Genomic DNA, 26,987 nt, shown 5'->3' on the forward strand with positions numbered 1-26,987 from the left:
CATTGCATACATTTTAAAATCTTGCTTATTACTTAGAAAGCACTAAATGGTTTAGCTCCCCAGTACTTAAGCGAGCTCTTAACACATTATACTCCATCACGTCTATTGCGGTCTCAAAACTCTGGCCAGTTGATAATACCATAGAATATCTAAATAACTGCAGACGGTCGATCCTTTTCCTATTTAGCACCTAAACTCTGGAACAGTCTTCCTAGCATTGTTTGGGAGGCAGACACACTCTGTCAGTTTAAATCAAGACTAAAAATGCATCTCTTTACTATGGCATACACATAGAACATTTTTAACTTTCATTATTCAAATCAATTGACTGATTATTAGGCTAGATTGATTGTTAACTAGGTCAGCCGGAACTGGGAACACTTCCCATAACACTCGATGTATTCGTTACATCATAAAAATGCCTCACAGGGACGTCATCCTAAATAAACCCGTTTCCGGCGCAATAACTACGATCTTTCAAGTATTCATATTCTTGTGTATTCGACACACCATCCTAAATGAACCCGTCTCTTGCGTGATACCCAAAATAATAATTATACACTGTTTAATAATAGGGCAGAGGTGAACTGGTACCCCGACTGAGCCTGGTTTCTCCCAAGGTTTATTTTTCTCCATCATGCCCTGATGGAGTTTTGGTTCCTTGCCACTGTCGCCTTTGGCTTTGCTTTCTCAGTTGGGGACACTAAAATTATGATCCAAGTTATTCAACTAAATATACAAATAAAATATATTAATTAGGTCATATTTAATTCTATAAACTATCCAAATCAAACTAGCCAAATTAAAAGTTGTTGTTGCAATATTGTCCTGTTTAACACTGTGAAGCTCCTTTAAAACAATCGTCATTGTAAAAGCGCTATATAAATAAAGTTGATTGATTGGTTTTCACAGAAAAGCTCTGTTTGGGGGATTTAAATGAATGAAATCTGGCAACCACACGGTCCGTGTACCTTCGGATAATTCGTTTTTTCCTTTTTGTCTTCTGAACGGAAAAACGAAGAAAGCATTCATTTATCACATATTCGACCCTCCCTATGAGAATAAATAAACAAATATCGAGTCGTTTTCTTCATATTTTTACTTTTGTTTTAATCAGACTTTGTTCTAATCCACCAAATGGAAAAACAATAAAACAAAAATGGATAAACAGCTTGAATATTCGATCTCAACATGGGCGGAAACAAAACGCCCCTTTCCGCTGATTGGTCAATCAAAGATCAAGCCACACCTTCAGTTCTTAGCTCCGCGCATCGCGCAACAGAATAGTAGCTATCTATCTGATACATTTGTACAGATTATTAACAGAGTTTATTGCAACAACATTTAATCTTGTTCTCATTAAACAGCCAGACTAATAAATGGCTCGACACAACCCGTACCAGGGCAGAGCCTACAAAACTTTCACATTCGCGTGCAGAGAAATACAAATTTAATAAATATTAATTTATGTGGCGTCTGCTCTCACAACTACTCCTAGCTATGCATTTGGCACACCGCTCTTTTATTTAGCTGACCAACTCTAAAAATCTCTGCTGGAGTGACGCGACGCACTGGACAGCGTGGAGAGAATGTAGGCCTATCGGACACTTCATCTGGGTCTATCGCATCTAACAACCAGATTAATAAATGGCACGACACATTTATTATTTCTTCTGCCTGCTTTTGCGTGCGGTGGAATTTGTTTCTCATAATACATTTTAATTAATTTACATTGCATCTGCTGTCGCATTTGGCACACCGCCTGTTTTATTTAGCTGATCAACTCTTGAAATATGTGAGCCAAAAATGCACGACTCACTGAACAGAGAACGTTGTAGTGAAGTGATCAACAACTTTTTTCCATTAACACTTAGTAGGCTGTGTCCCTCAAAACAATGTTTTATTTTTTTCTGCCAGCTAAATTTTTAAAGCAAACATACAGATCATTGTGTGACTCGCAACATAAGGCGCACTGTCGCGCACATCCATTTTTTATCCATTTTTGTTTTACTGTTTTTCCATTTGGCGGATTAGAACAAAGTCTGATTAAAACAAAAGTAAAAATATGAAGAAAACGACTCGAGATTTGTTTATTTATTCTCATAGGGAGGGTCGAATATGTGATACATGAATGCTTTCTTCGTTTTTCCGTTCAGAAGACAAAAAGGAAAAATCAAATTATCCGAACGGACCCCACACGAACGCGAGCTCTTTCTTGCGCGCGGATGATCTGAAAACACCAATAAACAAGTAAGCTGCATTTTATCAATCTCCATTTGAGATGTTTTGCTTAAAGTGTCATTCATTCGGTCTGTGTTTTGTCAGGACGGTCAGGACTCACAAGCCGCTTCGCTGAACTGCTGTGAGCTGTTGAAATAAGCCAATCAGAGCAGAGCTCAACATTAATATTCATGACTCTTCCAAATAAGGCTAAAACAGAGCATCACATCCTAGTGACAATTTATAGGGTTGTAAATGGACCTGTAAAACTGTATCTGGACAATTTTTGCCTTTAAATAAGCCACATACCCTCTATGTAGATATCAGAGAACAATTTAACATATCGTTTCAACTCATTCTAGGGCACCTTTAATTTCTTGTGCGTATAAATGATGTAAATAAAATAAACATCTCAGCCAGATGTTTTTATTTTTATACTTTTTAACTTCCATAGACTTGTGCATTAAAGGTCCAACAAATATTTAATAATTTTATTACTTAATTACCATGATATGGATCTTTGCCTTCCCCTTTTGTAAGATGAAAGTTCCCCCCAGGGCCACACTCTTCTCCCCATAATGTTCTTCCATGGTCTTTCTCATGCAGCTCACAAGACTGTCCTCACCAGTCCTTCGGCAGGTTCTCACCTCAATGACCTGCAATTGTAATTTTTCAAACGTTGTTACATTTAAAAGTTTAGGGTCAGTATGATATATGACTTTTTATCATATAACAAACTGACACATGGATTATGTGACACTGAAAACTGGCTGCAGGAAATTCAACTTTGCCATCGCAGGAATACAATTTCAAAACTTTAAAATATTTTAAAATATAAAACATTTAAAATGTAACATTTAAAAATATTTTAAATAGTAATAATACAATTTTACAGTATTTTAGTGTTTAGTATTTTAGCTTATTTGCATAAGAGACACATTTTTTTAAATGTTATACATTACTGGCCCCAAACCTTTGAATGGTGGTATAAAATATTTGAATTGTTTTTGTTTCCTATAATCAGTAGCTCATTCCTAATAATTGTTTCATTATCAAAGGAAACACTCCATGTAGTATGTCAATCACAGTACTATCACAGTACTGAGATTGTACAAAGACACTAAGTCCCCATAGTTCGTACCTTTCCAGTTTTGCCCTCAGATGCATAAAGGTTTGCGAGGAGGCCAAAGTCACAGTCATGAAACCTGTCACTGTATTTTTCTTGCAGACATTTTCCATCAACTGGGTTTATGGAGGAAAAATAACTGCCATTCTCTGCAGGTCTCCCCTCAGCTTCAGTTAGCACCAGCGGTATTAACTAGGAGAAAACCAGACAATACAGTGACAATACACCCCATTAAACTCTGTATTAAACCAACAAAAAGGAATATAGGTTTTGTGGTGATATTACTTTTTAGTTTATACACTGTACAAAATTATAAATTCAACACTTTTGTTTTTTCCTCTAACTTGTAACTTTTCCTATAACTTCTCATGCACTAAACTCATGATGTAAGACTTTGTAAGATCTAAGACAATGTACACAAAAGTCCTATTTCTCTCAGATATTGCTCACAAATCTGTCTAAGGGTTCTTTCACACCTACCTTGTTTGGTCCGGATTTTCGGACTTTTCAGTTTGGTACGAACCAAAATTACAGGTGTGAAACCTCCCTCGGACCATGGTCCGGACCAAACAGACGAAATTTGGTCCGACGTCAAGAGGTAGTCTCGGTCCGGACCAAACAGAACAAAGGTTCGGTTCGTTTCTTGTGTGAAAGCATTTTCTGTATAGTTCGGACTTTCAGACCATTTACAGGAAGTTCTGTTGTAGGATTAGCGAAAAAACACAGATTAAACTCACAGCACATGCAGTGATGGAGCGCGCAGCATTTTAAACAGAACCGCTTGTGTAGTCATGTCAGCTCGCGTGAACAGCGTGCTCTGCTTGACCGCTCCAGTTCATGTGCAACGCAAATGATCACTCCGTCACGGGATGTCTGCTATATTATTTATTTAAGCGTATTTATTAAATTCAGGCAAACGATGAAACATTTATTAAAATTAAGATACAAAATACAAAGCCTTCTACAAAACAAAACTTAATGAAGTGGTCAAAAGTATTTCTGACTCGATGTCTTTGACATATATTGCACATCTGTGCACGTTTCATAATCAATATAGCCTAGATGAAATTTAAAAATAACATTATAATATTTAAACATAACTATAAAATAAAATACATTGCTTGGCTAGAAAGCCTAGGAGCTCCTCCTTTCCTGTCGGCGCCGATAAAATGTTTGCACAACGAGGACGTTCATTTGGGGAAATTTGCCTCGAGTATAGTTGGTGCTGCAGATAGTAATGCCATAATATTAACAGTATTGGCAACGATGCGTCTGTTCATTCATTCTTGTCAAAGTTAGCCGCTGAATTGACAACATTGGACGTCAGACGCACGTCCGCTAACAAACCAATCAATGTTAAGATGCAGCCCACATAGATGATGACGACAGGACGCCAGTGCGTCATGTAAAGTTCTTTGGTGCGTTAACATAATTGCAATGTGAAAGCAAACCAAAAAGAACCAAATGTCCAAACACAAACTTTGGTTCGGAACTTGGTGCGGACTTTCAGGTGTGAAAACGCCCTAAATCTGTGTTAGTGAGCACTTCTCCTTTGTTGAGATAATCCATCCACCTCACAGGTGTGACATATCAAGATGCTGATTAGACAGCATGATTATTGCACAGGTGTAATTAGGCTGGCCATAATAATGGGGTTATGGTATGGGCATGCCTATAACATGGACAACGAATAAAGGTGCATTTTATTGATGGCATTTTAAATGCACAGAGATACCATGACGAGATCCTAAGGCCTATTGTTGTGCCATTCATCCACGACCATAACCTCATGTTGCAGCAAGATGCACAGCCCCATATTGCAAGGATCTGTATACAATTAGCCTGGTTTCTTCCAAGGTTTATTTTTCTCCATCATGTCCTGATGGAGTTTTGGTTCCTTGCCACTGTCGCCTTTGGCTTGGCTTGCTCAGTTGGGGACACTTAGATTTCAACTAAAGTTTTTAACTAAATATCCAAATAAAATTAATTACTAAATTAACTGTATCAACTTTATTACTGATCTGCCCACATTGTTGCTATATGATTAATTGAAATTAGCTGATAACATCACCGTTTTCTCCAGCCAAATTCAATTTTGTTGCAATATTTTCCTGTTTAACACTGCGAAGCTGCTTTGAAACAATAGTCATTGTAAAAGCACTATATAAATAAAGTTGACTTGACTTGACAATTCCTGTAAGCTGAAAACATTCTAGTTCTTGTATGGTCAGCATACCCACTGGACATATCACCCATTGAGAATGTTGGGGATGCTCTAAATCGGCATATACAACTGTAGCATTGACCTAGTGCAAATTAAAATTGCAAATTGAAAAAACGCCCAATGGAAACTTGTCATTTTCGCAAAAACTCCCTGTGGTGTGGCAAGCAGTGGGGCGAGGGACTGGGATAGCGGGCCGGTGACGAGTGGTAAAGAGTACCAGCTGCGTGACACACCGGTCTCGTCTCGTGGCCAAATGACGGGAGCATAAAAGGAGGAGCCAAGGCAGCGGAAGAGGAGAGAGGACCAGGCCTGGATTTTAGGTTGAGTTTTGTTTATGTTTAAGTATGTGTGTGTGGGCAGTCGTCCGTGAGGGATGCCTGCGTTATTATGTGTGTGTATGGGCGGGCAGTCTTCCGTGAGGGGCTGCCCGCGGTTTACTTTCGTTTTGTTTCTTTAATAAAAGTTGTTAAACGTTCGCCGGATTCCGCCTCCTTCCTTCCATCAAAGAACCCTGTTACACTCCCATATACAGCAAAACAGTTTTTATGCTCTCATAAGCTGGTTTTTAAGGCAATTCAGAAAAAAAAAATTGCACAACTGCAATGGAAACTTTTTTCCGCATTTACAGGTTACCTGGTGCGGTGGCATTGCTGGCACTTATGTGTTTTTACTGTTAATTTCGAGACGGGATGAAATGTGAAGGCTGCACCCTCTGAAGGCCGCATTTGAAGTGTGATTACGTCACAGCGGCACTACGAAGGCTGTCCCAAAGGGAGAGCTGCACCTTTGAAGGCCACATTTGAAGTGCGATTGCGTCACAGCGGTGCGACGAAGGCTGCCGCAATTCAGAATGCGTCAATTCAGAATTGAGCGACTTCAAAATGCGCCCTTCGGTTCTCAGGCAAAGGAAGGGTACAGCAGATGGGACTTTCCCACAACTTCGCAGCCTTCCCTATCCCAGAATTCATTGCACACTGGTGACTACAGGATTTGACTGGTCCGCAATCCCGCAGCACTCGATCAGATTTCCCAGTTAAAGACGGTATAGCGGTCGGTAACTCAAGTATAGCCTACTATTGAACACAACAGCGCAAGCGCTTGAAGTAAATAAAACGTTTAGTGCATTCGCACAGTTCCCAGTTCCCTGCCCTGAGCAACCAAGATGAACTTTAATTTCCCAATTTTTAAATATTTATTTCTCAACCATTCTCTCAAGAAGATGAATCAGTCCACTATCACCCTTTTCGTTGTTTCTTTCTTCTTCTTTTTTTCATACACTTTCTTTAAATAGCCTTCAAAATTAAATCTGCAGGGCTGTATTTTCGCCCCGCTCCCGCTATTCCGCACCGCACCATTCCGCTCGCGCGTAAAATTCACTCCGTGCTCACCCGCTATAAATGATTTTATTCCCGACCCGACTGATCCAGCTAAATTTAGATTTTGTTTCCAGAATCTATCTTTTAAATTTCCCTTACAGAAAGAGAGACATATTGGGTATAGGAATTGTCCTTGCAATCATTTATTTTTCTTACAGCATAGTAGCCTACTGTCAACACCGTAGCTAAAACAAATATCACAGAAAAAAAGGCTAGATCAAATGTGACATCTGTCACTCAGAATTATAAGAAAAAATGTAAATAAACGAAAACTGCTGACTTAGATGCTAAAATAACGTTTTTTATATGAATGAATGAATAAATGTTCAACGACGGTCACCGAAAGATCGATCCTCCAAAGGCTGAATGCGTGGCCGACACAGAACAATTTAAATGGCTAGGCTATAGTATTAGTTTATTATTTTTTATGCAAGTTATTTGTAAATTAAACAAAGAAACTGCTGTCTTTTGTTCATTTTCATTAACTTCAAACGTAGGCTAAATTAAAGAGAAGTGGTTGTTCTGTAGCCTACATTGTTTATTTTTGTAATGCACGTAGGGCTGGGCGATAAAACGATAACAACAGGTCGATAAATTCTCGATATAATGCTTACGCGCTATGCGTAATGCTGTGCATGCGTTTTGCAGACCGGGATTCTGGGTGCTGCACGCGGTAATGTTTACAGTCTGTGGCTGGCAGGCTTGGAGGATCGGAGATAAGTGGAGCGATAAAAATGAGCAATAGTGAAGAAAATGCAGCACTCACGGCCAGCTCGGAGGACACAGATATCGTTGACAAGTTAGTTCGCTCAACTTCAGTGGTTTGGAGATATTTTAGCGATCCCATCCGACATAAAACAGAGCGACTTGCGTGGACTGCTTATCATAGGTTCACGTTCACCACACGGAATTTAATTAATAAATTATCGTGTTTCTTTAAATTTCTTCCATATAACATTGAGCCCAACACAGCGGTGAATCTACATTAACTACATTCACACACCGGCTTATTACCTTGTTAGCTGTAGTGGGTGACTTATTTACAACAGGCTAACGTTACCAAACTATAATCACTAAAACATCGGACTTGTACATCGCTATCATAATTGTTTGTCTTTGGTGATGTATTAATGACTCCGCATCGCCTGTATCAAAAGAGAAATAATGTCATCTGGTGTTTAAAATTAATAAAATAGACTAGACAGCCCTTACTGGAGATCCACAAATACTGAACTTTTCTCTCTCCCGACCAGCCCACTGTCGGTGAGGTGTGTTTGTGTGTGTGTGTCGGTGAGATGCACAGTGGACCAATCCACTGTGAGGCAAGAGAAGGGGCCTCAAAATGTTTCTTAAAATGCTTGGGCCGTCCAGATTTTGAGGAACACAGCTCAGAAGGGTATTGAGAGTTCCTAGACGACACTTGCGGGCAAATTAAATTTGCTGCCGCCCACGCCCCGCATTTTGGGATATTTTGGCCTATTCTGGCCGTGATTCCAATACTTTTGAATAATAATTGGAGGGGTTTTGTTATTCAGACCTGGCAACCCTATTCCTCGGTTCGCCCTTCGTGCAGCTTCATGCACTTCGTGCACTTTGAAGGCGTGGCCTGGCCCGGCCTTCGAAGTGCGCACCCTTCACTTTGGGACACAGCTTCTGTCTCACTATGGCCAAGTAAATCTCACACCAAATTTATAATACAAAATTTAAACAATAAATAGCGTTTTGGCACAGTTAATAAAGCCAGACATGCGTTCATCTCCCTGTGGTGTGCGCGATCACGTGGCTCATGGAGCTCTCAATAGTTACACACAAGCCAGTGCTGTCAGAAAAGACAACAGCTTTACTATACTGGTAAAAATTATGGTATTTAACATTTTGAGGAGATATTTGGTAGTAAAAACTATTTTTCCAATAATTAATTAGCACTTCAAATATTTTTATTTTCCAATATACAGGTATTTATTATTTATATTACTAAGGCTAAAACAGAGAATTCCAATGCAAAGAGATACATTTAGAGTAATTTTGTGGCTGGAAAATATTAATTTTCATTTGTAATCCCATGGTTTAGCCACTTGGTGCCTGTTTGGCTCTTTAATAAATAAATATACATGTATCTAGACTAGATTTCTTTAATTTTTAAAACATTAATACCTTGCATCCTAATATTTTTATGTTATAATACTTATATAAGCACACACAAGTGAATATACTTCTTATTTAATATACAGGCAATTAGTTGATGAAACTTTGATCAAAATTAAAATACAATTCATACAAAAAAATAAATTTTTAAGAAAGACTTTATAGAAAATAAAACTCGAAGTGGTCAAAATCATGTCTCCAGACATATTGCAAATCTTATATCTTACTCATGCTGCTCACTTTTCATAATCAACATATGAAATTAAAATAATAATATTATAGGCTAATGTTTAGGCCTAAATGTAGCCTATTTCGTTTCATAGTTAGGCAATACTTTCTTTAAACCACAGCCGATGAAGGCTCCAGTGTTTTTCTTCTTCTTCTTTTCTTCCTTTAAGACAGCGGAACCAACTCACAATACTCATTAAATTATGTTCAAGACATAATTATAAACTTTGAACTGTCTACTTTTATTGGACCCAGGGAACAGATTATTTTGAATGCCCTCTCTCCAACGCTGTCTTCATTTAAAAAATATATTATGTTTATTAAACACAAAAGTTTTCATTTCAAAAGCATTTCTAAACTCAGTTCATATTTCCAACAAACAAAATTTCAAGCCAAAATAGTGGTAAAAAAACCTTTAAGTTACCACCATGCAAATTCAAACATTTTGCTGTTCTCTATATGTGGCAATAACAACCTAGGCGTGTGTAAAAGTCGATTATTCTTTACAAATGGCACGGTATGTTTGGACAGAAGAAGAGACAGAGTTCTCTATTAAACTTATAAAAGAGAGGAATACTGGATTCTAAACACAAAAATACCACATTATCATGAAGACCCTGAAGCAGATCTGAGGGGGAAACACACACAAACACATATACATGCCGCTTAAGTAGCCTGTAGGGGGGCTTTCCTTGCCATTAATGCTTGGATAACACACAAGTCCCCTTTCAATAAAAATAATGGCTATTGCGGTGGATAGGATATACAAACCTACCAAAGGTGCATTCATTTTTGGAATGACCTATCGCGAGAGGCATAACTGCGGCTAATGGAAACAATTTTTTTAAGCCATTTCGATGATATCGCAAAAGTTTTGCGCAAGTCTGTAATGGAAACAGTGTGTGTGTGTAGTGTGTTCCAGTTACTGCCAATATCCAGCAACTTCGCACAGCCATTGAAGAGGAGTGGACCAACATTCCACAGGCCACAATCAACAACCTGAGCAACCCTATGCGATGGAGATGTGTTGCACTGTGTGAGGTAAATGGTGGTCACACCAGATACTGACTGGTTTTTGGACCCCCAAATACAATAAAACTTCACATTTTAGTGTCATTTTATTGTAGCTAGCCTAATTAGGCACACCTGTGCAATAATCTTGCTGTCTAATCAGCATCTAGATATGCCACACTTGTGAGGCAGAAGGATCATCTTGGCAAAGGAGAAGTGCTCACTAAATGATGTTTCATTAAAGGGGTACTTCAGTGCTGGAAAGATGAATCTGTAATTAAACTGGGTTATTAATGTAGTAGAAATGTGAAATTATTTTTTAATTTGGTGCCTTCTAGACTGAGAAAAGACAGAAAATGTATTTTTGGTTTATGGAGATGAAAGACTACAATTCCCAGAATGCTTTGCTGCCCTGTGAGGCCACATTAAATGAGCGAATGAGCTCTCGTGATAAGAGCTGAGGAAATTGCGACCACATTCGCGGCATACATTCACACAACGCGTGTTCAGTCTGGCGCATTTTCAAGTCATGCCTTTGGGGCATAACTTTCATATTAACTTCATATTAACTTCTTAACTTCTCATGTCCACTGCTGCAGCAGTGTCGTCAACTCCGTTACTGCAGGAGCTCTGTTACTCCATCTAAATTCACTTCACTGCCACAGCAGTAATCTCTTCCGTTCCCACAGGAGCCTAGCCTGACAAGCCAGACCCAAATCAAGATGTTTGGTCTGGAAACTCACCCTAGACAGGGGCTCAATCCGAGGGGCGGGATAAACGGTTGTCTTTCAAACTCCCTCTGCACACGATAGGATAGCGCTACACCAACCAGAGCAACGAAGGTGAAACAGAGCTTGTTGATAGATTAAACATTCACCGTATCCGGTCGGCTAAACTCCGAACACATCTTCCCTTTTTAAGAATGACTTCAGTGCCGTTCTTTGTTCTTTTCTCAGAGAAAAGCTTAACTCCAAGTCTGCCAGAATCGCAGTCAAAGCTGATTCGAAAGACCGCCGCCGTTCGCCAGTTTCTGTGTTTAGTAGACAACAGAAGCACGCAAACGCAACTTGGCCGTCGTCATTATGGCCCTGCCCGCCGACTCTATACACGATGTGATTGGCCCGTCCAGATTGTGAGGAATACAGCTCAGAAGGGTATTGAGAGTTCCAAGACGACACTTGCGGGCAGATTAAATTTGCTGCCGCTAGGGTGCGTCTAGATTTTTAGGCTAGCAGGAGCCCAATTCTCCATACAGCTGGCTCATTAGACATTTCAAAAGCAAGTTGGAAACAAAAGTTTGTTTGTGACATAGCAGCACTATCTTCTCTTGCCCATGTGCAACCACCCCCAGCTGCCTACCGAGGCTCACCCTTCTGATGCCACGACTATCAAAACCTCAGACGACGACAACCAAGACCTCCCGATCCAGTGACTAACCTTCTCCCGTCAATTGGCACACCATCAGTTCCCTTTTGTTCAGTCACTCCGAGTAACGTCAGTGACTGACGAATGGGGGTTTCGCTTAGAAGCCTATCATCTTCGAGATTCTAGAAAACGGCCAATGGCAGTGCCAATGCCATGGGCATGCGAGATTAACTCCGCCTACCTACGTGGGTATATAAGGAAGTAGCTGGCATGATCGCATTTTGTTTCTGCTTCGGACCCAAGGGTTACATACCTCTTCACTCCAAAAGCCTTCTGAGTTAACTGTCAGTTCTTCAAGACGACAAGACCTTCCAGTCGGTGTTGGTGTCAACAGCGCATTCCAGCGATCGCATACTTCCTGCCTGCTGGTCAGAGGATACGGTATCCAGTTGGTGTGTGGTCTCTGGGCTCTTCGGCATCGACTGCGAGGTTATCCTCTCACAAAAAGAGCTCACACGTGGCACGTCCTTTTCAGGATGTTTCGACCGTGTGCTTCTGGGTGTGGCCGGTCTCTGCCGCCTTCTGATGGGCACTTGGACTGTCTGACGTGTGTTTGGGCTTTCAGCACGCTCAGGCAGCGCTTGTGGATGAGTCGTGTTCCCACTGCGGGAATATGGCAATCTCCGTGTTGCAGTCGAGACTCAATGAGCTCTGTGTGGCCGCAGGAGTGAGAGTCCCCTCTGCCACACCCCGATCTGACGTCTCTACTCGAGGCGTCACTTCGGCTGCTGGCCAGGGTGACCTGAGGGTGATGGTGTGGAATACAGCTCCGACGCTCATGCCTCGGCCCACACCCCCCTCTGTTGCACCGGAACCCGTGAGCGTTGTGATGGAAGCCATGGCCTCAGCTTCGGCCACCCCGCGGGTTTTGTTCGGTGCTCCAGAGGACGACAAGATGTCGGTAGCCACATCACAAGGTGGGCTAGAGTCCTCCGAGGATTCGGATTCAGCTGTGCTGCCGCCTTCGGGTGTGCCAGCATTGCCCAAGTTGGACCCAGAGTTGACAGCCATGCTTGCCCGGGCAGCCGCGGTGCTTGGGTTGAAGTGGAACCCTCCGCCCCGACCTGAGTGATCGCGTCTGGGCGATTGTTTTTTGGGTGAGCCACGTCAAGACAGCCATCCTGCCCCCGGGCCACGCCGCTCTCGTCCCTCTCTGTCGTTAGCGCCCTCTCAGAGCAGACCCCAGAGGAACGCAAGTCCTTCCTTGGTCTCCTCTGTCAGGACGCAGCAGTTACCAGTGCCCCCACACCGGGCCACTATGCCACCCACGTCCTGGCTGGTAAAGCTGCTTCAGATCTAAGTGGTGGAGAACACAGAGATCTGGTTCTCCACCACTTAGCCAGTCTGGGCCTTCGGGTCAACTGGGAGAAGAGCAAACTCTGCCCCGTGCAGAGGATCTCTTTTCGCGGTATGGAGATCGACTCAATCGCCATGTGCGCGCAGCTTACCGGCGAGCGTGCGCAGTCACTGCTGACTTGCCTCCATCAGATAAAGAGCAAGAGCGGGGTTCCACTGAAACTATTTCAGAGGCTCCTGGGGCATATGGCATCTGCAGCCGTGGTGGCACCGCATGGATTGCTTCATATGAGACTGCTTCAGCACTGGCTTTGCGATCGAGTCCAGAGATGGGCATGGCAGTCTGGCACACTCCGGGTTACATTAACTCGGGCCTGCAGACAGACACTCACCCAGTGGTCGAACCTCAGCTTTCTACAGGCAGGTATTCCCTTAGAACGAGTTTGCAGGCATGTTGTTGTATCAACAGATGCTTCCACTATGGGTTGGGGTGCCATGTGCAATGGACATGCTGCCACGGGCTCCTGGACAGAGAGCCAGCTTGCCTGCATGTCAATTGCCTCGAGTTGCTGGCAGTACGGTTCGCCCTGCACCGCTTCTGGGCGTTGCTGAAGGGTCAACATGTCCTAGTCAGGTTGGACAACACAGCCGTTTTAGCGTGCATTAACCATCAGGGCGGTCTACGCTCCCGCCGCCTGTCCCAAATCGCTCGCCATCTCATGTTATGGAGTCTGAGGTCCCTTCGTGCTGTCCATATCCCGGGGATCCTTACCCGTGCAGCCAACGAGCTCTCAGGCTTCAGCCAATCCCTGGGGTGTGGAGACTCCATCCCCAGTCGGTCCAGCTGATCTGGGATCATTTCGGGGATGCGCAGGTAGATCTGTTTGCCTCCCACGACTCGTCCCATTGCAGCCTGTACTACTCCCTGACCGAGGGCACGCTCGGAATGGATGCACTGGCGCACAGCTGGCCGCAGGGCCTACGCAAGTATGCGTTCCCTCCAGTGAGCCTTCTTGCACATGTTCTGTGCAAGGTCAGAGAGGACAAGGAGCAGGTCATGTTGGTCGCCCCGTATTGGCATGGCCAGACCTGGTTCCCAGAACTAGTGCTCCTTGTGACAGCCCCTCCCTGGCTGATTCCTCTGAGACAGAATCTCCTCTCTCAGAGACAAGGCACCTCGGGGGCCCGCCTCTTGATCTTTGGAACCTCCACATGTGGCTTCTGGATGGGACGCGGCAGGTTTGAGTACCCTACTCTGTCCAGTACGTGCTGAAAGGGAAGGCTCTCTCAAAGCAATGGTTGTCTCACTGGATAGTAGACACGATTGTTTTGGCATACCAGCAGCAGGGGCGCCCATGCCCCGTTGGGGTTAGGGCACTCTCCACTCGGAGTGTGGCCTCCTCTTGGGCTTTATCGCATGGCGCTACGCTAACAGACATCTGCAGAGCTGCAGGCTGGGTGACACCGAACACATTCGCCAGATTTTATAATCTCCAAGTTGAGCCTGTATCCGACTATGTACTTGCCTTTACAAGTGGCCGGTAATGGCTTGGCTTAGGTGTCTTTGCTTGTTTGCCATTCCACTCCATGGACTGGATATGTGCGATATTCTTCTCAGGTGAGCTTCTCCGAAAGCCCTGAGCTCCTCCAGCACTAATCCTAATCCAGCACTGATGACGGCGATGCCAGTAAGTCTGCCCTATTCAGCCCAGACACTTGTGTCCGGCCAGGTGCCCCATGTGCATGGTTCCCCCCCTCAGCGACCCCCACATGTGTATTTCCACCGTAAGCCTCCCTTGAACGGGTGTCTTCCCTTGGCAAGCTTGCCACCTCCTGGGGTTAAAAATCCACCTGCGGCTGGTACCCCAGTGATCTTCCGTATGCAGCCCTTAGCGGGTCATATGTGTATGCTTAAAGGCCATCTTTCAATTTAATTTTATAACTTAATTTATACAGAATATTGTATGAAAATGTAAATTTAAAAAGACATACATAAGAATACATATGTTTTACAACTCCCACGGGCAGAAATAAAGAAAAAAAGTGCCTGTTCTAAGCTACGCTCCAAAAACCCGCCTTTTCCCAGAGAACGCGTCATATGATGCAACGACAGGCAAACATAGGCGCTGCAACCCTGGCTCTCATTGTGGGTTTACGTAGTCTGAGAGGTGGAAACAGAAAATAGAGATTGTCATTATCGTAATTATAGATTGAGTAGGTTGGAGTTGTCACAATGGTGAATTCTGTTGTCACAATGGTGAATCAATAAAAGATCCTTGTTACAATGATTGTATTTACATGAAAAACATATTCCCGTCCAAGCCTAAAGACTAACTGCTTTCATACACGTACTCCACAGTACATGTGAGATTATTTACATTATGTCCGTCGGAAATACTAAGAGGTGAGTAGTATAACAGCCGACTAAGCTCAGGAATTCCAGCTGTCCGGTTATGTTGTTCAGATATACGGCCCAAACGCTTGACATCTGCAGAAGCAGAACATGCGGACACCTAGGTCTAAAAGCAGTTACTGATTAAACATCAGCTAGCAATTTCTACAAAATTTCACGATAAACCATGTTGTGTAGAAATGCACAGAATGTCTATCCCTATCTGACCGTCACAGGTGTAAGCTATAGCCTACATCCTACAACATTCATTTAAAATCTGGGATCTAAATTAATTATTTTAAGACACATATTGCTGGCATAGATGGTGACAATCTACATGGATGCTTGAAAAACAACAAAGTCGACAACAATATTGCTAAATATGATTTATTAAAGATACTGCAATGTGATAAACATGGAGACAACGTTAGCCACAAATAGCTATACCCTGTGGTCACTCACCAAAGTCCCTTTCACACTGCACGTCGGACCCGCAATATTCCTGGGACATTGTCGGGTCGCCTTCTGTGTGAAAGCAATCACGTCCCGGAATTTATTACCAAACTGAACCCGGGTCGGGGACCTAGTAACATTGCGCGATTCGACCCGGGACGAGCGCTGTGTGAACAAAAGCCAAAACTAATGCCGCAACGTGTACGTAGTTATCGCGCGACTCGTAGAGCTTGTTTTTTCAATAATAAAACCCTGCAGTGCCAGAAGAGCTAGTCTGTGTTTTAAATGCAGAGAGTGTTCGTATACAAAATAAACTAAAATTAACCAAGCAGAAATGTGCACAAACTGGACACAAGTCGAGACCACGGAGCTCCTTACTATCCGAGCTGAAGCTGAGATCGCTCGCCGTTATACGTCACATTAGGATGTCATGTGTCAACTCGACCTGGGACCGTTACGGGTTGTGTGTGAAAGAGCACATATTACGGTATTTCGCTGGCAGTGTGAATGGACAAAATCTAGTGGCCCGGCAACAAATGCCGGGTCGCATTATCCGTGTATTTGCCGGAATCGCAGTGTGACACCTGCCGGACACCTGCCCAATTCTCAACCGATTCTCCTCACACCACAACTCTATCTCTCTCCTCTGTCCATTTACCCTTCCCCTTAACTCTCCCTGACCCCTCTCTTGCCTAGGCGGCTTGTAATTATACGGCAATAGCCCATCGTAAGAGTTGACATTTATCCCAACTGCAACCTCTTCGCTGTCTGACTCCATTACAAAGAGACGATGTTTACCGGCCGTTGCGTCACTTCCGATCAGAGCGTTTTTCACAACGGAAGTAATTTTACTCACAATTTCTTTTAAAAAAACAGTTTTAATGCACATTTATGATTCATTTCTTCACGCAAGTCGAGTTCCTATACTCTTTATCTACACGTTAATTCACAGTGATCTTCAACTTGAAAGATGGGCTTTAAGTCCTCCCTATGGGTAGGCATTATGGCGCATATCTCCACCTGGAATATGCCTCCTAGGGTACCTTGGTATCTCCTGTGTTAAGTGGAGGCCTTCGGCCGTTCTAGCCTTACGCCAGGGCACTCGCACTTGCACAGGGCACTGGAAGACAGCTGAGTGGCGTGTCTACATTGGGACCCCCATTTGTCAGTCACTGACGTTACTCGGAGTGACCGACTGAAAGGGAACGTCTCGGTTACGTATGTAACCCTCATTCCCTGAGGAGGGAAAGGAGACGTAACGTCCCTCTGCCACTTTCCGCTGTACCGCTGGAACGGGAGTTCAGCTTGGCTCCTCAGCAGGTAAACATAATGCGATCATGCCAGCTACTTCCTTATATACCCATGTGGGTAGGCGGAGTTACGCATGCAAATCATGCATGCCCATGGCATTGGCACTGCCATTGGGCATTTTCTAGAATCTCGAAGATGATAGGCTTCTAAGCGAAACCCCTATTAGTCAGTCACTGATGCCCTCCTCAGGGAACGAAGGTTACATACATTGGCATGAAAAAGTATCTGAAGCCTTTGGGATTTCTCACATTTTTGCATAAAATCACCATCAAATGTGATGAAACGATTCTGAAGTTGATTTACTTCTGTGTTTTGGGTCATTGTCCTGTTGCAGCATCCATTCTCTTTTTAGCTTCAACTTTCTGACAGACAGCCCCAGCTTTTCCTGTAAAACATCCTGATAAACTTTTGAATTCATTTTTCCATTAATTATTGCAAGCTGTCCAGGCCCTGAGGCAGCAAAACAGTCCCAAACCATGATGCTCCCTCCACCATGCTTCACGGCAGGGATGAGGTGTTGATTTTGGTGAGATTTTCCATTTTTCCTCCACACATGACGTTGTGTGTTCCTCCCAAACAGTTCAAATTTTGTTTCATCAGTCCACAAAATATTTTGCCAGAAGTTCTGTGGGCTGTCCATGTGCCTTTTTGCGAACATTAAATGTGCAGCAATGTTTTTTTTAGACAGGAGTGGCTTCCTCCGTGGAGTCCTCCCATGAACACCATTCTTGGCCAGCGTTTTACATATAGTTGATGTATGCACAGAGATATTGAACTGTGCCAGTGATTTCTGTAAGTCTTTACCAGACACTCTAAGTTTCTTTTTTACCTCTCTGAGTATACTGTGCTGAACTCTTGTTGTCATTTTTTTGGGAGAGAAGCAACAGTGTCAAACTCTCTCCATTTGTAGACAATTTCTCTAACTGTGGCTCGATAAACATCCAAACTTTTAGAGATGGTTTTGTAACATTTCCCAGCTTTATACATCTCAATAAATCTTGATCGCAGGTTTTCAGAGAGCTCTTTTGAGTGAGCCAAGGTGCACATCAGACAATGCTTCTCATCAAGACACAATTCTTTCTAGGTATGTGTTTGATAGTGAGCAGGGCAGCTTTAAGCCACTCTTCAGTGATTGGACACACCCCTGACTTAAATTGTTTGTTAAAAATTGGTATTAATTGCTCTAAAAGTCTCCTTAGGCATAAGGTTCAGTTACTTTTTCCTCCCCCTTCTGTCATTGTTTGCATGTTATCCTCAATAAAAATATGAAAACCCATTGTAAGGCTGGAAAAACCTAGAAGATGCCGAAATGTCTAATCGCTCTGAGAAAACAAAGCAAATTAGCATCTGAACTCATTCATACAGTTAGCGTCTCTGTCCGAGACGACATCACACTGAGTGAACCATCTATGAATGACTCTAATTTACATGCCTTTCCTTTCACATGAAAATTCCCCCAAACTCCTGCTCCACTAAACTTGAGATCACCTGAAATGCACCAGAAATCTCTTTGTTACAATGTCAATCCTCACGACAGTATTATATGTGTTTGATATCATTTGAAATGTCTCAGTGCGACTGGTACAAATATCTCTACTCCACAGAAGTAAACTAGAACATCCTAAATGTTTTAGGAGTTTAAAGATATCTTTCCTTGGTGTATGGTGGGTGTGGCTTTCAGCCATTTGGCCTCTCTTCCATTCAAGTCTATAGGACTTGGTCAATGCAAATTCCTATTGTGAACTCGTGTTTCCATTTGAAAGAGTTTCAAATGGTTCTGGGTATGTATCTGGTTCTGGGTATTTAAGGAAATGTTGCAAAGAGCTCAGGGCTCGATTCTGTAGTCAGGTCAGCCCGTAATGCTGGACGTTTCAAGATAGCCAGCATTATGTAATTTTCAGAAGTCAGGTATACATTTCATTCTTTACTTCAGAGTATTTGATGTTATATGGATTAGGCTACCTTTGAATTGATTATGTAATTGGCGTTATACATTTACCTGACTGTTAATAAATTGTTACACTTTGATTGATTCTGACTTGCTCTTGAATTATTCATTCTAACCTAAATTCTAAATTATGATTAAATGGAGTCAGATAACGAGGAATTGGAATAAATCCCCTTTTCCCAACTGAAAAGACGAACGCGCAGCGACCTTCACCCGCCGATCGTTAGCCTCCATTGGGACGATTTGGACGCCTTACACCCATAAATGTTTGGGTGGTTTTAGTTAATGCAGACCCTGTTTTTTCATTTGTGTCATTGTGGCAAAGATCAGATAACATCGGATGGTGATTTTATGCAGAAATGTGAGAAATTGCAAAGGTTTCAGATACTTTTTCATGCCACTGTATGTAACCGAGATGTTTCATGCTCTGCAACTTTTGGGGGGCATCAATATTATTTTCTGGCTGCTGTCCAACATAGTTTGCAACTTTTGGGGAGTCCTCTGATTTTGGGCCAAATACCGAGCTCTGAGCCCTCTCCTCAGACAGCATGCCAAATATGCATACCATTTATTCTATCAGACTTATTTGTAAGTGTGTACTCGTGAAATGACATTTCATTAACAAAATTGGGGGGGGGGGGGGCACGTTCAAATGATCTATCCAAACATGATGTCATTCCAACCAGGTGTCAGCAGCCAGTAATCCAACATGTCTACCAATCAGCTCAAGTGGAGGATCACATAAAAACTGCCGCTGGTTTTAGTGCAGCTATACAGACCTCTCCATTCATCCCAACTTTCTTGGAGGAGACGGCACCAGCACCAAAAATAAATGCACCAGGCAGCTCCACCTCCTTTGACACAAGATTCATGTTGTAAACCTTTGAAGGGAAAGTTTGCTTCAGTTAGTTGTCCAAATGTGTTTCTTTCTGAAATTATATTTACAGTTCACTAATGTACCTTGTCAAGTTGGACCAGAGGAATAAGATAGGGTACACCTCCCACATCAGTAATACGTGGTTTGCCACAAATACCTAGTAAAAGAGTAATACGTGTTGTTCAAAGAGTCTGTTACACCTCGGACTTGTATGGACATATATGTACTCACCCTTGACAGGAAACCTGAAAGGCTCTTGTGTAAGATCTGGACAGTCAGTAACAGACACTTTTACATAAGAAAAATTCTTATTCAGTCCTGATTCCAGCACTGTAAAACAAAAATATATTAGTCACTACACTGTAAAAAATTATTTAGAAAAAAAAAGTTACTTGGTTGCCTTAAAATTTTAAGTTCATTGAAATTAAAAATTTGAGTTAATACAATGAATTTTTGAGATTCGACAACCTTCATTAAAATATAATTTAAAGATTTTGTAAGCGTATTGGGTAATTGTGTGTGTTTTATTTTTGATGACACAGTGAAACATGCCAAATAGGGCTATTTTCAGGATTTATCATTTTTTTTTATGTGGTTCAAATACAATAATAGTTTGAGTTTCTATTTATTAAACAAATTTCCTTTATTGTATTAACTCAATTTTTTAATTTCAATAAACTCTAAATTTTAAGGCAACCAGGTTACATACTTTTTGTAAGTTAAACCAACATTTCTTTACAGTGTATAAATTATGGAAGCTTTAAAAATGTTGGGGATGGGAAGTGTGTCTTAACTGAGCCTAATTTTTTAAAATAATAATAATAATACAAATCTCTATGTTATTTTTTTCTCAAGTAGGCAAGTCTACACTAAAAAAATAAAACCCTTGGATCAACTTAAAAAAGTTGAAGTAATCGATCACACGAAATATTTTACATTGACTCAAGTAAATAATTTAATTTAGTTTAATTTGAAAAGTTTAAATCCATGCAACCACTTTTTAAAGGTTGATCAAACTAATTATTTTAGATTGGAACAAACGATTTATTTTAAATTGGATCAAACTAACAAATCATTATTTTATGTTGGGATAAACTAATTATTTAAATTAAAACAAAGTAATATTTATAGGCCAAAGTAAATTAATTATTTTAGGTTGTCTCAAATTAAGATGTCATTATTTAAAATGTATAATCAAAACAAAAAAAAGCTTTTAAAACATTTTGATCAATGACTATCATAACACTTTCCTTTAGAACACATTTATATTTATTGTTCAATGAACATGTTCACATGTATGAAGAACAGTCTGCTTCACACAAAAATACAAATTTGTTACAAATAATCAAATCACCACTTGATGACATCACATTAGTAGTAATATTAAATTAGGAATGTTTGTCCTGACAACACAGTTCACCATAAAACATCCTAAAATACAATTAAAATATTAAGATACAAATGTATTTCATGTCCATAAATGTATATGATGATGAACAGTCTCTTTCAGCTGAACACCAGAGACAAATCCTGGAACTGCTCCTCAGACAGTGAACAGTGAACACTGCATCAGTTTCTGATACAGAGCTGTAAGCTCTACATTTAAAGGGTTAGTTTACCCAAAAATAAAAATTCTGTCATTAATCACTTATCCTCATGTTGTTCGACACTCGTGAGACCTCTGTTCATCTTCGGAACACAATTGAAGATATTTTAGTTGAAATCCGATGGCTCAGACAGGCCTTTAATGACACCAATGTCATTTCTCTCTCTTAAGACCCATAAAGAGTTCTGATTGGGCCAGCGCTTCCCGTGATGTGATTGGACAGCAGCTTAGCGCACTTTGCCCGGAAAGGTCCCGCCTCTTACCATAACGGGGCGATGCAAGCGCTGAATGCGCGCTCTTCTCCACGTAGGAGAGCAACGAGACCATGCCCCCTATTTTGTGTGTTCTTGTGGGTGGAGGGTTAGTCAACAAACGGTTCTAGTGACGTCATTACAGCAGGAAGTGCAGCGGTGTAGTCCAAACCGGCTGTTCGCTGTAGGCTTTGAAAGGGAACTTCTGTTAAATAAAATATCTCGCTTGGCATTGAACTTTGAGCTTTATAATTTTACAGGTATTATTTATGCTCTAACAGCAACATTTCACACTGACTAAAGTTTGAAAGATAGAATTGCGAAGAACGGGACCTTTAATGACAGAATATTCGTTTTTGGGCGAACTAAACCTTTAAATATAACCTATTTGTATGCAATATAGCAAGCAGGTTCCGGACCTCTGATCCTTCAATGACAATTTTAATGTCTTTTGGTGGATGAAGAGGATCCTCTTTCCCAGTGATAAAGATCGCCATGGTTGTTTGCTCCAGTTCTTCAATCTCATTTTCCTGCATAAAAAAAGAAAGAGAAAATAAGTACATTATAGTTTCAGAACTCTCCCATTTTCAGCTCTTACACACTCTAAACTGAACTTGAATAGGCGCGTAACGAGTGAGAGCAAAGCGAGGCCGGTAAGTAATTGGATGATCAGTGCCAACTGCACGTCACACTGGTCTCAGAGCTTTCACAGAGGAGTGAAGGGAGAATAAAAGGAGGAGCGACGACAGTGAAGGAAGAGAGAGGACCAGGCATGGATTTTACATAGCATATAGGTGTTAAGTCATTTGCAAATGGATTCCTTTGGACACACTTATTTTGACAGTGTTCCAGGGAAGACAAGGAAAAAAAAGATTGTTTTGGTACGTCTGGACATGGTCTAAGTGTTCACAGCTCAAAATTCAGCATCAAAGATTTCTCATAAATAGTGTTAAAATCTCATCTTGTGAGCTGAGTTTCTCATCACACCCCTATTTATTAAAAGTGGCTAGGAAAACCTAGACTATGACCATGTTAGTCTGTAGGTGTTATTTGTGTGAGCAAGTGAGAGAGATGCCCTTACCTGGTATTCTTTGAAAAGGTGCGCAAAAGGTTCGCCGAGGTAGATCAGAGATTTGAGGATGCATTCTCTTCTGATGGTGATGTCTGCAGTCTGAGTAAGAACAATAACTATGAATTAAAATTAAACAATTACAAAAAAAAAAAAAAAAAAAAAAACACTATTCAGCCATGGATCCCACTGATTATCAAATTCATAGATACCTCATCTAAAACCTGCAATGTCCTGGTGGACTCCTCCCTTGCTCCTGATGACCTCCAACAGTTTGGTGGAGTGCTTGTCCAACTGCACCAAGAACTTGTAATCCAACTTGTCACCAAAGGAACTGTTGTAATTCGCATGAACTTAAATTGATCTTAAAAGTAGAGCATACAGAAATAAGTTTAGAAGATGGTGAACACAAAACAGAATCCCCAGCACAACCGTACTAAATTACAACAACAACAACTCATTAGTGAATCAACAGTTAGGTCTAAAAATGTGGAATGCCAGGGTATGGCAAATGCCATACTTAAACGAGTAGTCGTGTGCCCAGTCTATTCTCTGCTATATGCCGACCTAAAACATTCACTTTCATAAAATCATCATCAAAGCAGTCCATATGTGACATCAGTTAGTTAATTCGAATCTCGAAGCATCGAAAATACATTTTGGTCCAAGTATCACAAAAACTATGACTTTCAATCTACGACGTGTTCCTCAAAAAAAGATTAAAATGGTTCATGAATCAGTGAATTAATCAATGATTCGGATCGCCAATGTCACGTGATTTCAGCAGTTCGGATCGCGTGTCGAACTCCCAAACGGCTGAAATCACGTGACATTGGCGATCCGAATCATTGATCAATTCACTGATTCACGAACCGTTTTAATTTTTTTTTAGGAACACGAAAGAGAAGACAATGCTGAATAAAGTCTTTTTGATATTTTTGGACCAAAATGTATTTTCGATGTTTTTATTAGCTTTCTGGAAATGGACAGTAAAGTGGGCATTGACTGCATATGCTCTGGGACTAAAATATAAAATATCTTAAACTGTGTGTGAAGATGGAGGTCTTAAAAGTAAGGAACGACATTAGGGTGAGGAGTTAATGACATTAATTTCATTTTTGGGTGAACTAACCCTTTAAGAGCTGGAATAGAGTGTGGCCCCTTTAAGAGCTGCGAGTTTCACTATTGAACTGCCGGTATTTTGTGTGTGTGTGGAACTGTGCCGCGATTCACGCAAACTGTGAGAAACACAGACTCGGGAGCACTCTTTTTCAGAAAAGTAACCTGCTTATTCGTTTTAGCCGATTGTAATGTATTTAGTTCAATACTGTAAGCAGTGATGGTGTTAATGATTTACCTCAGATATATGAGCAAGCGCTTCAGCGCGCTCGGACTGCAGAGAATGTGCTCAGCGAAAAAACACACTTTTCTTTTGAACTGGAGTCTAATAAAAGTTAAGCAGAAAATATTGTAGCTTATGTAGGCTATAACTGCACTTGTTTCGAGAAATGTTATTGTTAACTCTTTCCCTTGACACGGTCAATGCCCCCACGAAATGAATTTAGATAGTTTGCATGCATTTAGGTTATTAACGTTACTCACCCGCCCAATGAGGGGCTAAAATAACCGAACGTTATAGTTTGAATGAAGATTACGAACATTTCGAGTGCTATCTTAAAAGTTAATTTACACGCTATCAAGCGTTAGCGCTGAAATTACGGCCAGACTCAAGTCCCGTCAGATATACTTGAGGTAAAAACGTTAACGGTAGACAAAGTTTCTCTTACCTTATCAATGTTCCTCGTAGTCTCGGAGCCTGGCTGGATGGGTCTGACGTCCGTTGAAATGTAACGTTATCGTCACGGCCACCGCTCAAGTTCGTGCTGTGTTCTTCTCAGACAGTTCTCAGACTTTTTTTTTTTTTTTTTTTTGAACCACAGAGAGCGGGATCTGCAAGTCAACAATGCGCATGTGCAAATCCTGCTTAATCTAAAAAAAATGCTCTGATCAAATTAATAAATTCAGTTTAATGTCCCGCTGCCCATTTAGATTCTATCAATGTAAAAAAATGGATTGAACCATAAATCTAAGCTAAAATGTTTACTTGACATGAAAAAATTAAAAAAATTAAGCTATTTCAATGAGAAAATACACATTAAACGAACAACACTAAAGTTATACTTTTTTCAGTGTATCCTACCAGCCTTCCCTCTGATAACATTCGCTTAAGCTTTTTCCGGCACCTCTATGGGAGCCCGGGGCCTTTTCTCTCTTTGAGCATTTGAAGAGAATATGGAGGACTCGGCAGTACATTGCAGCGACATGAACGGTTTCCCTGATGCTACAGATTAGGAACTCCTCCGCATTATGACCAAGGCAGTGAACGAGGTTGGCCTGGTCTTCCCCCACTGAGCCCATTTGCAACCGACTGCACGAGTGGTTCCCTTAGTCAAGTAAACTTTATTTATGTAGCGCTTTTACAATGACGATTGTTTCAAAGCAGCTTCACAGTGTTAACCAGGAAAATATTGCTACAAAATTTGATTTGGCTGTACAGTGGCTCTGGAGAAAACAGACTGTACAGCCAAATCATATTAGCCTAGAAATCTAGACGCACCCTAGCGGCAGCAAATTTAATCTGCCCGCGAGTGTAATACCCTTCTGAGCTGTATTCGCCTAACTCTTGCCGGGTCAATCACATTGTGTATAGAGTCGGTGGGCGGGGCCATAATAACGACGGCCGAGTTGCGCTTGCGTGCTTCTAGTAAACACAGAAACTGGCGAACGGCGGTCTTTCGAATCAGCTCTGACCGCGAAAGACTTGGAGTTAAGCTTTTCTCGGAGAAAAGAACAAAGAACGGCACTGAAGTCATTCTTAAAACAGGAAGATGTGTTCTGAGTTTTGCTGACCGGATACGCCGAATGTATGTTTCATCTTCATTTCTCTGGTTGGTGGTAGCGCTATCCTATCACGTGCAGAGGGAGTTTGAAAGACAACCGTTTATCCAGCCCTCAGATTGAGCCCTGTCTATGGTGAGTTTCCAGACCAAACATCTTGATGTGGGTCTGGCTTGTCAGGCTAAAATCATATATCAATTGATCATATACTGTATAGCTACAATGTGGGCAGATCAGTGATATAGTTGATATCACTGATTTAGTAAATAATTTTAATGATTTAATTTAGTAAATAATTGTATTTGGATATTTAGTTTAGTTTTTTTATCAGAATTTTTAATGTCCCCAACTGAGCAGGCCAAGCTAAAGCCGACAGTGGCAAGGAACCAAAACTCCATCAGGGCATGATTGAGAAAAATAAACCTTGGGGGAAACCAGGCTCAGTCGGGGTGCCAGTTCTCCTCTGGCCTATTAACAAACAGTGTATGATTATTATTCTGGCAACCTTACAGGTCAGAAATCATATTGATTGGAATATTCAAAAGTTCGAGGTATCACGCAAGAGACGGGTTTATTTGGGATGACGTGTCATGAGGCAAATTCAGAGGAGACACTACTTGACACGGCAGAGTCCTGCACGGGGTCGACCCACAAATTTTGCTGAAATGGGTGAAAAACATCCAACTGTGTCGGATACGGGTGCAGGTCGCGTCGAACAAGGGGGAAACACGGGTCTAACGCGGGTTTAAAACAGTCATGTGCCAACATAAAAATATATGCATATTTTAAGGAACACATCTACTAAAATATGTCTTGCCTGTATTTCAAGTTAATAATTTCAAAACAATATTAGGTTATTTGTGCTCGCACCGCCGTGTGCCCTCCCAGGATTCTCTCACTTTCAAAATATCACACAAGGCTTTCAAGGGGGTCGCACACCGTATGTGAAGCTCACCGCCGGATGCACACATTATATGCGCGTGAGCTCAGTTTTGAATCCACTTCTGACAGAAGAGCTGCACTATGTGTGCATCTCGTGGCACAGGGTGAAATCAGTACATTGGCGCAGCAGGATTTTGAACATTTTCCTGAGTCGCTGTGGACAGGCACCGAATGCCGCTGCTGGTGTGC

The 26,987-nt window shown here is 41.6% G+C and overlaps 1 protein-coding gene and 1 long non-coding RNA gene across 3 annotated transcripts in view; both read right to left on the bottom strand.

Annotated features, from left to right (window-relative positions):
• The window catches only part of c3h11orf54 (chromosome 3 C11orf54 homolog), a 127,194-nt gene that overhangs the window by 47,852 nt on the left and 52,355 nt on the right, over nucleotides 1-26,987 (bottom strand). The window contains exons 2-6 of the mRNA XM_067437956.1: nucleotides 20,264-20,362; nucleotides 20,116-20,189; nucleotides 19,935-20,036; nucleotides 3,362-3,538; nucleotides 2,727-2,876 (exon numbers count right to left, since the gene is read on the bottom strand). Coding sequence (XP_067294057.1) covers nucleotides 2,727-2,876; nucleotides 3,362-3,538; nucleotides 19,935-20,036; nucleotides 20,116-20,189; nucleotides 20,264-20,362 — 602 coding nt within the window. The remainder of the gene's footprint in view (nucleotides 1-2,726; nucleotides 2,877-3,361; nucleotides 3,539-19,934; nucleotides 20,037-20,115; nucleotides 20,190-20,263; nucleotides 20,363-26,987) is intronic.
• On the bottom strand, nucleotides 21,143-25,966 carry LOC137070649 (uncharacterized). 2 transcript variants are annotated; one of them, XR_010904304.1, is made up of 4 exons: nucleotides 24,746-25,966; nucleotides 23,171-23,322; nucleotides 22,971-23,060; nucleotides 21,144-22,419 (listed from the first exon to the last, which is right to left on the bottom strand). It is a non-coding gene; the product is annotated as an uncharacterized lncRNA (long non-coding RNA). The 2 variants fall into 2 exon arrangements; XR_010904303.1 differs by lacking the exon at nucleotides 24,746-25,966 and having other exon boundaries at nucleotides 21,143-22,419; nucleotides 23,171-23,688.

The sequence above is a fragment of the Pseudorasbora parva genome, chromosome 3 (assembly GCF_024679245.1).
Source record: "Pseudorasbora parva isolate DD20220531a chromosome 3, ASM2467924v1, whole genome shotgun sequence".
NCBI classification, from domain to species: domain Eukaryota; kingdom Metazoa; phylum Chordata; class Actinopteri; order Cypriniformes; family Gobionidae; genus Pseudorasbora; species Pseudorasbora parva.